The 12,684-nt window shown below is 33.9% G+C and overlaps 1 protein-coding gene across 2 annotated transcripts in view; it reads right to left on the bottom strand.

Annotated features, from left to right (window-relative positions):
* Positions 1-12,684, bottom strand: part of Mob4 (MOB kinase activator 4) — a 132,461-nt gene that overhangs the window by 37,807 nt on the left and 81,970 nt on the right. For both annotated transcript variants that reach the window (XM_090394130.1, XM_090394129.1), the window contains exon 5: positions 3,463-3,629. In XM_090394130.1, coding sequence (XP_090250256.1) covers positions 3,463-3,629 — 167 coding nt within the window. The remainder of the gene's footprint in view (positions 1-3,462; positions 3,630-12,684) is intronic.

Genomic DNA, 12,684 nt, shown 5'->3' with positions numbered 1-12,684 from the left:
TCATAGTACCCATATATAAAAAGGGAAATAAAACTGAATGTGAGAATTACAGAGGTATTTCCCTACTGAGTGTTCCTGGCAAGATCTATGCAAGTATACTTGAGAAACGGTTGAGAAGAATTGTGGAAGAAAAGCTTGGTGAAGAACAAGCTGGATTCAGGCCAAATAGAGGCTGTCAGGATCAGATTTTCACTTTACGACAAATAGTCGAGAAAGCATGGGAATATAACAAAGATCTGTATTTAAGTTTTGTCGATTTGGAAAAGGCATATGACAAGGTGCCAAGAGAGAAGCTATTCAATACGCTGCAGTTATATGGTGTCAATGGGGCATTATATCAAGCAATACTTAGTCTTTATTTGAGTTGTGAGTCAGCAGTTAGAATTGAAGGAAGTACAGGAAGATGGTTTAATTTTAAATCTGGTGTGAGACAAGGATGTACATTATCCCCTCTGTTATTCATTATCTATATGGATCACATTATGAAGGAATGTGGTATTAAACCTGATATCAAAATTGGAGATGTTAATGTCAGCTCTTTGCTTTATGCGGATGATGTTATACTTCTAAATAAATCCGCTACAAGTCTGCAAGATTCTCTGACTAAATTGAATAGCTGTTGTAATAGATATGGTATGAAGGTCAGCAATAAAAAGACAAAGACAATGAAAATAGGCAGAATCATTGAAAATGTCAACTGTGTTGTGAATGGAGAACCTGTGGAACAAGTAAAACATTTCAGCTACTTAGGCACAATTTTTACTGAAGATGGTAAACTAAATATAGAAATAGACAACAGAATCAGCAAAGCTGGTATCGTGGGAAGTCAATTGAATAAATTCATATGGAATAAGAAAGAAATTAGTCGGAACACTAAATTAGCTGTATACAAGACTGTGTTCAAACCAATTTTAACTTATGGATCTGAGAGTTGGGTCAGAAGTAAAACACTTGACCAAAGACTAGAGACCGCAGATATGCGAGTCCTGAGAAAGATTAGAGGCGTGAACAGATGGCATCAATGGCAATATCATATTAAAAATGAGGATATTAGGAAAGAACTTGACATTGTCAGCATCCAGGAATGCGTTAGCAGAGCTAATCTCAGATGGTATGGTCACTTAAATAGAATGGGAGAGGAAAGATTAGCAAAACAAGTGTTCTCTGCCAGGTTGGCAGGAAAACGACCCAGAGGAAGACCAAGATATAGGTGGATTGATACGGTACAAAGTGCCTTAGACGATAGAAATATAAGATCTGATAATGTTGGAGTCTTGACAAGTAACAGACTGATTTGGAGGAAAATTGTAGATAGAAAGTTAGTAATGATGTAAATTTTTCATGTAGTACTGTTATATCCTGTACACCCCTTGAGGGTACATGGCAGGAATTTGATGATGACACACACACACACACACAATATATATATATATATATATATATATATATATATATGTTGAAAGAATTCTATATATTATCATTTATTTTATACATAACCACTCGACTCACTACAGCAAACATTATAAGAAATGAGTAGAAAGGCTTATTGTGTTTTCAGTTTGTGTTCAATTTTTATTATTGTTTAATTCACAACAATAATTCAACTTCGTTGCTGATGGCTCATCAACTAGTGAGAGAGAGCACCAGCTTACTTAGTGGAAGCATGAAATGGCTTGGTAAAAAAAAAAAAAAAGTACTGCATTTCGTTTCTAAATTATCCCATTCCTTTCTCACTAATGGCACTAAATGTGCAATGGGATAAATATTCATAAGTGAAACTGACAAAAAGGTTTTTTCCCCAATCTAAAAAACATATTACATGTGACTACATCTTCAATAATATATGTCTCACAACTTCTTGGAAAGTAGATATCTGAAATTGACAATTTTCTTCAGGCATCCAATAATAGGCAGTGATTTGAAATTGGACAATGAAATTCATCTCCCACCTAAAGATGACAACTTTGGTCTTGCCACATTGCTTTATCCCAATTCTCATGAATAATTCTTTTGTAGTCTCTTCTCGGTTATACTTGCAAAATTCTTATCATGGTAAGATGACAAAAAATCCTGCATAAATATTTTTTATAATTTTTTTAAAGTGAGTACTATGAGAACCTAGTTATTAGAATCTGGCCTTCAGAATTATGGAGTGTAGTCATTATATCATTTTATACCTCCATATTTGAGCATTTCTGCTTATCTATTCTAGCTGTCACTCTACAGTTTAGATTTTTTTCTTTTCTTTTTTTGTTCACCAATACTGAAATGTATTAATAGTCACTTCTTCCTGGATATTTTTCACCACTATTAATCTTCTGCTTTTTGTAGAAACAAATGTTTCCACATCCATTTCAACATTTGCATCACCACTTAGTCATTGAAACCTATTATTTCTAATGGAATTTCAAATGGGATTCGATCAGAATTAGTAACAAATCCACATTAATCATGTGCATTCATACTTGTATATTCGATAGCAGAATGAGTTTAGAATTTGGTTGCGACTAGATCGAACTTGAAAGTATTACTTTGAAAGGGATATTTGTTTCCTTAATTGTCTTCCATTGTACAGTACAATGGAAACTATTTAAAATCTCAGTTTGTGTCAAGTGAATTTTTCTTTGATTAGTTAATGAAACTAATGAAATAAAAATTGCCTTCATTAACTGTGAGACATTGAACTAATCACCTATTAAACTATTATTTGATGATACTGTGAAATCTAGCAGGTACTGATAGATTTGAAGTATTTATTGACAAACTTGCTTGATACCGAACTATTAAAAATTGAAATTTTATGTGGATGATGAGTTGAATCGAGTTTCCATATTTTTTTTTCCCCTTTGTTTGTCTGAAATAACTAGGAGGTATTTATCATTTCTAGAAGCAAAGAATGATTCAAAACCTTTTAGAATGTGTGATGCTCTCATCAGACACAAGTTGGTACATGCAGGAATGTAATATAGGGCAATAAAAAATCAAAAGTAGTTGTACAATTTATGTTATCTGAGAAACTGTAGTTTGCAATTAATGCCTTGCAATGATGATGATGGAAGCACCATTGCAAGCTATAGCAATGATGACAGTTGAAAAGAAATGGGTTTGAATCCCATTTCTGGTGCAAAAAAAAACTCAGCCTTTTCACAACAGAGTGAATTAGAGGTTTTTACCTCCTGTAAAACATAAACTGGAAAACACACATATTAAAGAGCAAATTATGGACATAGGATTAGCCATCTGTCATTACCCAAATAGGATTTATAAGAAACCAAGTATTGTTTGGTTCTATATCTGCAGTCCTCATGGGACCGAAAGAAAATATAAACTTATATAAAAACAAGATACACGCTACACACAATTAGAATTCATATTAATGATTTCAGATATCTAAAAAACTGAATAAGCTTTTATTGCAACATGATTTAGAGGTAAAACCTTATTTTTTTATTTTGAACTCACCTACTTGGAAAATATTTATTACTATTCAGTAGACATGCTGCTCCATCAAGTGTATGGCGAGTATAATCTATTGCTGGACATTCCTTTGGTGTTTTATGGGCAGCACAGAGAAAAATCCACTGCTCTGTTGCTGTCATCTGAGTACATGATTCTGGATTACATTCGTTCTGAAAAATGCAATATTAGATCAGTAATTTTGGATACAAACTATATTTAATACAACAGGGATAACACAAACCTAATTGTAATGGTGATTTGCAACCTTTTAAAGTCTACATGTTTTAAAATAAATGATGAGTATTAAGATTTAGGAAACCGAGTGTGTAAACACTGAAGTACATTGTTGGAAGTTTTTCCACTTGGTTATACTATAAATTAAAGATAATAAGATATTACATATCTTGGTTTAATCCTTTATCCAGGTGTAAATAAACACATTTTGCATCTGAAGTATTTTCAGGACTGAGGCAACTTGAATATAGAAGGTAATGACTTCACATCACTTGCCTTAGTATCCCATAATGCAAAGCACATATCCTTGCGAACATGTATAATGCTATGGGTACTGAACGAACGACAATGGGCTGGCAATTTGGGACCTTGCTGACCAAACTGAATTCTCCATTGGCTTAAAAAAAATGGATATGATGGTACAACATGATGAGATTTCATGCTAGCTGAGGCATCATCATCAGGTTAAACAAGGTGAATGAGGGCAAACAGTGAAAAGTCAGTTACTGGGACAAGCTCCAATTCAACATCTAGAAGAAGAATAAACCTGACATTAGAAGAACTGAAGATGGGAACCATCAATATAAAAAGTATTAATGGAAAGGAAATTGAACTTGCAGAAAAACTGAAAAAGTACCATCTGGACATAATTGGCATTACTCAGACAAAGGAGAAAAAACAGGTGAGAGTGAGACCTTACTAAATAATAAGTACAGGATGTTATTTTAAGGCAATAATTACCAAGAAAAGGAAGGAGTAATAATGGTAAAAACAAGAAATGTGGAAAGGCAACTGGAGCAGATGCTTAAGTATGGAGGTATAAAAGTTTTGCATTGGGTACACTGCATAATTCAGATGGCCTGGTCAAAAGGTCAAATAATTCCTAATGATTGTAGTAGAGCTCTTGTAGCAACCACAAAAAAAAGCTGAGTTTCAGAATTAGAGGAATTTCTCTATTAAGTGTTCCAGGTAAGATTTATGCAAGTATTTATGCTTGAAAAAGAGATTATGGTAGAGAAACTTGGAGAAAAACAAGCATGGTTCAGGGGCCAAACAGGTTGTCAAGATCAGATTTTCACTTTAAGACAAATAGCTGAGAAATTGTGAGAATATGACAAAGATCTGTACTTGAGTTTTGTAGATCAAAAAGGCATATGACAAGGTGCCCAGAGAAAAGCTTTTTAAAACACTTCAATTATATGGGGTGAATGGAACAATTATACAGAACAATACATAGTCTAGTACTAAGTTGTCAGTCAGCAGTTAAAATTGAAGGAAATACAGTAAGATGGTTAGGTGTAAAATCACGGGTAAGACAATGTACAACATCTACACCCTCATTCATCACATTATGAAAGAAAGTGGCATTAGGCCTGATATTAGAATTGGAGATAGATGTCCAACTTAGCCCTTTGCTTTATGCAGATGAAGTTGTCCTCCTAAACACATCTTGTGCAAGTCTCCAGGATTCTCTAAGTATATTGAATAACTCCTATAACAAATTTGGCATGAAAATCAACAATAAAAAGACCAAACCTATAAAAATAGGAAGGAGCATAGAAAACTTGCTTTATTCTGAATGGAGATCCTATAGAACAAGTAAAATATTCCAGCTATTTAAGGCATCACAGTTTTTAGTGAAGACGACAGGTTAAATCTGGAAATAGATAACAAAAGCTGGTATGGTGGGTAGTCAGCTGAATAAATCTATAAAAATAAAGAAATTAGCTAAAACACCAAACTAGACCGCGCGGTTAGCCTAGTGGCTTTGCGCTTCGCAACCATATGACTGGGGAAGGAGTGTCCCAAGTTCGATTCCCGTTGTAGCCGTGAGGAATTTGAGGATCTTCCTCAGGCATAGCCAAGTTAGCCGGTCTTGGGCGCGGTCAGTAGGGTTTTTTCCGCCAGTTTATCTGGCGTTTTTCACCCCGCAAAACAGGCAAACCGGCCCCGTGAACACACACCTCTACAGTCAAAAATATATCCCCCCAGCGGCAGACCAGGCGACGGGTCGGCTGGGAGTAGTACTAACAAGTAGTCGCATCTAAGTAACACGCGGACCCTGCATAGGAAGCGGGAATAACGCGAAGAAGAAGAAGAGCTAAAACACCAAACTAGCAGTATATAAGACAGTGTCTAACGCCCCCCCCCCCCCCCCCCCACCGGCCAGGACGTCTTCAGACGTCCAGCTAAATCTGGATAAGATTCTTAACACCTATTGAATAACATGGATAAGTGTAATTCGGTCTCACTATTTATCCACCTCGGCCAGTAGAGATGTTAAACCAGTTTTAAGTTATGGATCTGAGAGTTTTTAGAAATAAAGCACTCGATCAAAGATTAGAGACCACAGATAAGTTCTGAGAAAAATAAGGGAGTGAGCTGATGGAATCAATGGCAGAATCATATTAGGAATGAAGATATTAGAAAGGAGCTTGACATTATTAGGATTCAGGAATGTGTCAGGAAAGGTCAGTAAAGCAGGTGTTTGATGCCAAGAGGACAAGGAAAGAAACTCAGAGGAAGAAGTCTAGGTGGACTGATTCAGTCAGAAGTGCCTTAGAAGCATGAAATGTTAGATATGGCAATATTGGAGTTCTCAAAAGTAATAGACTGATTTGGAGAAAAATTGTTGATAGGAGATTAATGATGATGTAAACTTACTTATGTAGTGTTGTCATAGTAACCTGAACACCCCTTGGGAGTACGTATCAGGAAATTGATGATGTTCAGAGGCGTTTGTTGACTGATCATATTTGTCTGCAGTAAGACAAGTTGCACAACAAACATGGTGCTTTGTATATGCCAGGTACCATTGATGGTAAGAATTTGTCTTTTGGAGAAGGCAACAGATTATGAATTTGGTTGATAGGTTTGTAGATAGTGATGAGTTTTTATGGTACAGAAGTTCTGAAGACTTCTTGACTAGGTTGTTGTATAGGCGAGTTGATTATTTTCTACATTATTCTTGAATTGTATCCATTTAGTAGGGCTGTTTGCTTGAGATCCTTCGGAAAAACAAATCTTGTGTGCTCAAGACACCAGGGATTTAATGATGTCATATTTTTGAGAATAAACTGTAATTAATCCTGGAAAAAAATTTTCCAGCAGGATATAATCATTTTATTAGGCAATTTCAATGTAAAAATTGGAGAAGTAGAAATATATAAAAAAACTATTGGAAACCAAAGGCTTCATGAAGAGACAAATATTAATAGAGAAAGATCGATTAATTTGACCAAATCCATAAATTTAGTAATAAACAGCACTGTGTTTATGAGGAAGAATAAATATATATATACACACACAAGCAAAATATGGAAATCTGATGATCAATACATTCGATCAAATAGACCATATCATAATCAGTAAAAGATATAGGAAACTGTATTCAGAATATCCAGAGCTTTAAAGGAGTTGAGTTTCTAATGGGCACCATTCATAAGGTTATAATAAACAATAAATATTTTTCAGCACATGCAAATCAACTGAGATACAATATTAACAAACTAGATATAACAGAAGAGAGAAAAAATATCACAGTGAATTAAAACAGAAATTGAAAAATACACAACTGGAAGAGAATAAAAATATTGAAAACATCTGGAAGGATAGCAGAAAACTCCACTGGAATTAAAAGTACAATACAGAGTAAAAAATGGTTCAATGAAGAAGGTGGAGTGGCAGTAAAGAAAAAGAAAAAAGATAGAAGCACTTTGCTTAATAAGCTAATGGATATTCATGCAGCTCTGAGATACAAAGAGCAGCACAAGGTCAATAAAATAATAAGATAACAGAGAAGAAAATTTTTTCATGAACAGATTGAAGAAATCCAGAAATACTTTACAGTAAATAATCCTAGAAAACTTTTCCATGAAACTACTAAAAACCAAAAAACAGTAATCAACAATAACAATGGACAAATACTAGCTCCTAGAGATGAAATAAGAAAACTGGGAACTCAGGATAGAATATAGCAACTTATGGGACATTATTATACTATCAGTAGTTAAAAGAAAAGAGGAAATCTCAACACAGCTCAACAAGCAAAAGTGATGATGGTGAAATGGAAATATTTTATGAAGATGTCGAAAAAAGCAATAGATGAAGACAAGTGTCAATATAATTAACTCTATATTTAAACCAAACCTAGTTCAAAAACAAACCAGAATAAAAGTATACACTACATTAGCCCTACCAGTCTCAATGTATGGAAGCAAAATCTGGACAATAAAACAAAAAGACAAACAAAGATTAACAACAGCAGAAATGAAGTTTATGAGAAAAACTGCAAAGTATACCCTATTTGATCACAGAAGAAATTATGAAAGAATTAAACCAAGAACCAGTAATAGAAAAAATTAAAACATAAATGGATGGAACACGTTCAAAGAATGAAAACAGAAAGATTACCAAAACAAGTCTTAAAATACAAGCCATTAGGAAAAAGAAAACTAGGACGTCCTCTTAAACGATGACTTCTAAGGTCGGAACAGGCCATGCTAGGCCTAAATCCTTGATATGCATGATGAAGAGTCAATATACAATAGTCATGGGAGATTTCAACTTGAAATTAGAAGTTAAGAGGGATGATAATGAGTGTGTGTGGGGAAATATGGATCAGGCTTTTGGAATGAAAGGGGAGACATTTATTACTGGTTACCATGTAGTTTCATGGAAAAATTTTCTAGGATTATTTACTGTAAAGTATTTCTGGATTTCTTCAATCTGTTCACGAAAAAATTTTCTTTTCTTTTGTCTCCAGGGATACTCTTCTTATGAATGCTGAAGTGCTCTTGTCTGCATTAACATCAATTAACCATTTTTTGTACAATTGTTCTAGTACTGAGATCATGTTTCTGCAGTTTTTTGCTTACCAATCTAGGCCACAAGGAGCAGACCATTGTGATAGCAACTGTACAGTTCTTCTTGCATATTTCATTTCTGTTGCAATGATTCTTTTATCTTTGTCCATGCTTCACTGCCATATAATGTTTTGATAAAATATTATACATTCTTAGTCTGCTTCTATTTTGATAACTACTGCTGCTAACCTTGATGTTTTGCTTATTATTCCATTTACTTTGGAGAATTTATTCATTTGTCAGTGTTAATAAATTTTAAATTTATTTATATGTTTATTCAGCATAAAGCAAACTAAAGATTTATACAAATATAAGGTTGGCAAATTTACTGAAGGGAGAAATTGCATATAATTTTAATAGCAAATTGGTTTGTGCAATCCTGCTAACTACTTATCAGAAGGGCTCTGTAGTTAAACTATTTGTCTATTAGATAGAAAGACCAATGTTAGAGCTTTCAAGCTGAAGGTAAGATAAAGAGGTGAAAGTTGGGATACAGTACTGTGTAGTACTTCCCAGACTGATGACAAATGCACTCAACCAACTACACCGGAAATACAACATCTGTGCAGAGATAACACCTACATGAACAAGTCAGCCAAGAATTAAATGGAGGACAAACCATTACTAACATCTCTTTTAAACAACTGCAGCTTGCACTTCTTGAAAAATACTTTTCAGTGAGTAGAGATGGTGGGAGGGTAGATAGAATGTTTAAAAATTTCTAGAAAAATCAATTCCAGCTGTGTTATACTGTATAAAACAGATTTCTAGGCAGAATAAACAGTTGCTGGTGAAGTAGTATCAAAGTGCAGGTTTACATTAATAAAAAGCAATATAGTTTTATGACTTGTATATGTAAGTATCATTATTGCCAGCCACATGCGTTATTTTGAATGTTCAGCCAAGGGAGGATTTAGGAATTTAAAATGAAATTAAAACCTTTCATCAAAAACAGATAAAAATTTGATTATAGCAACTTGTTTGACTTTAAAAAATATCAATAAAAAAAAATACACTGAATCATGAGAAACCTTATTAGAAAAATTTGAAAATCAAATGACTTCTTTGAATGGCTTGGGAGTAAGTGAACTGGAGAAATTGTTGTTAGATGGAAGTGCTGTGTGTGTGTGATGAAAGCAAGCAATCTGAAATAAGAGGTGAAGTGTTTGGCAATGGAAATTATAGTGTTTATTTATTCTTGTGGGATTCTCCCCATTCCTCGACCGTCCCTTAAGACTGGTTGAGCCCTCCTAGTGAGGGATTATGTATTTTATGACTGTGGATCTGTGTGTTCACAGGGCCAGCTTGCCTTTTCTGAGGGGTGAAAAACCCTCTACCTCCACATGAGACCAGCTAACTCACCTTTAGTCGAAAGACACCAGATAAAGGTTCCTCACATCCCGGACAGGAATCGAACCAAGGTCTTCGTCTATACTGACTGAGCTACGGAGGCTCGATAGTAGTGCGAGAGAGAGATGACAAGAGAATAGGGAAGAGGGGTGGGGAAGGCTCAGGTGGACAGGGAGATACGGTAGGGAGAGTGGATGTTGAGAGTAGTAGTGAATGTATGTATGTATGGAGATTATCAACATGGAAATGGAATACATCGAGATGAGAGTTGGGTAGTTGAGACTGAGCAGGTATATGTAGTAAGCAGCAATAAAAGTGACTGGGCAAGGGCAGGTGTGGTGGGAAAATCGCAACCAAAGTGGCTTGGGTAGGACTGGTTACATATCAAAAAATGGACTGCTGTGTTTATTTACAAATGCCAGAAGTATCAGAAATAAAGGAGATGAAACTGTTTCAATGATTGACTTTATTCTAACAAAATTGTTAGAATAAGTGAAACATGGCTGAATGATGATGATATCCTAAAGGGAATAGAAGTAAAAGGAGGAATACAGTGATGTATGTATGATTTTTTTTCTTTTCTTTTCTTTCTTTTTTTTTTTATTTTTTTGTGAGGATAGAATGAATAAGGAGGGAGGGGAATGCTGCTGATGATAGCATGGGAATTACAAGGATGTGCTGAAAAGTTGTGATAATCACCATGAAGGAATTGAAGTAGAACCATGCAACTTACACATTATTCTACATATTCCCTGTGAAGTATTATACACTTCTTACACAACACTGCTGCATCATTTGCAATCCTCTGAGAAAAGTCTTTTCCTTGTAACACAAGCCACTCCTCAGCTGCAGATATGACATCATCATCTGTGGTAAATTTTGTTTCTTTCAAGTATTTCTTTAAATTTGGGAATAAGAAATAGTCAGATGAGGCCAGGTCTGGTGAATACGGTGGGTGCGGCAGATATTGATAGCCCAAGTTGTGTATTGTCTGTTCAGTTTCACGAGCAGTGTAAGCAGGTGTGTTGTCCTGCAAAACCAACATATCTCTGCTCGGTTTCCTGTCTTTTCCTTCAGAGCTGTAGAATAAACTGCTGCTGTAATAGTGTCACCTTTTTTGAAGTACTTGGTAAGGATTACACCACCACCATCATCATCATAACACTAATTACGGGTATAGACCATATTGGTCTGTTCCGGTCTCATTATCCATCCAATATCTTTTTTCGAGGTCTACCCTGCCATCTCTTTCCAATTGGCTTATATTTTAGTATTTGTTTAGGATGTTGGGTGTTGGCGATTCAGTTTACATGCTCAATCCATTTTTGTTTATAATTGTTTAGTTTTTAGTTCTTTTAAAATGTCTTCATTCCTTTTTTTGATCTAATAATGTGTATTTTGCAGTTCTTCTCATAAATCTCATTTCACTTGTTTTTATTCTTTGTTTGTTTGCTGCCCAAATTTCACTGCCATATAATAATGTGGGCACTGCTAAAGTATTGTATATTTTCAAGTGTGTTCTTTTTGTACTATATTTGGGTTGAGTGTTCTATCAGGCCTATAATCTGTAAACTTTTTCTCCTTCATATGATATTTCACATCCAAGATAAAAGTATTTATCTGTTCTATTATTTTATTATTAATAACTATTTTGCTTCTAACTGGAGTTTGTCCACAAAATGCCATTTTTTTTTATCTATGGAAATTTTCATTCCAAACTGTTCTACTATAATATTTAAAATTATATATTGCTCTTTGTAAATTGTCTTATCTGATATTATTACCTGATCATCTGCAAATAATAGTGTATTTATTTTGTTATTCCAGAAAATTTCTATACCTTGATTATTTAAGGTGTTCCACTGTATTAATATTTCATTAATGTAAATATTGAAAAGTATTGGAGACAGAGTGCATCCTTGCCTTATTCCTTGGTTTATAGATTGTTTTTCAGACAACTTTTCATTTATTTTTATTTCATTATCTTTATATATATATTCAATATTGCATGTAGTAAAATATTAGGTATATTTATCTTTTTACTTTGTCAAATGCTTTTTCTTAATCTATAAACAAAAGATGAGTTTCCAAATTAAATTATCTTCTTTTCTATAAGTAAACAGAAAGCTACATCCACTGTAGGGCGTCCTGTTCTAAATCCATTTTGACATTCTAATAATATTTTTTCACTGTATATTTTTAGTTTTTCATTAAGTATTCTGCTATATATTTTGTAGCATGTATTCAATAAACTAATACCTCTGTAGTTAGCAGGTTTTGTTTTATCCCCTTTTTTAAATATAGGTATCACTATGCTTGTATTCCATTCTATTAGTATTTGTCCATTTGTATATATTTTATTTAAAAATTTTAGTAATCTTGGATGAAATTTTTTTCCAGCAAATTTATACAGTTCAGAATTTATCCCATCTTCTCCTGCTGATTTACCATTTTTATTTTATTCAGGTTGTCATTTAATTCTTTCATTGTTATATCATTTCAGGTATTTTGTAAGTTTCTGGTGTAATTATTTTTGATGCCAGTATCATCTGTCCAAAGATCTGTAAAGTTATCCAAGAATTCTTTTACATCTATTTTACAATTTATATTTGCATTCATGTGTTTTAGTATTTTGTATGCACTGGGTCTTATTTTGTATATATCATTTTCTAGATATGATACAAATTTTTCCCAGCTTTTTCTGTACCTCTTTCTGGTTTCTCTTTTGGCTAGTGCGCATCTTTTTTTAAAATTCAATTTCATTTTTTTTTTTGCT

This window comes from Typopeltis vanoorti, chromosome 6, assembly GCF_054136105.1.
Source record: "Typopeltis vanoorti isolate ZY-2024b chromosome 6, IOZ_Tvanoo_1.0, whole genome shotgun sequence".
NCBI classification, from domain to species: Eukaryota; Metazoa; Arthropoda; class Arachnida; order Uropygi; family Thelyphonidae; genus Typopeltis; species Typopeltis vanoorti.
The sequence above is the reverse complement of the archived record's forward strand: the minus strand, read 5'-3'. Positions and strand labels throughout refer to the sequence as shown.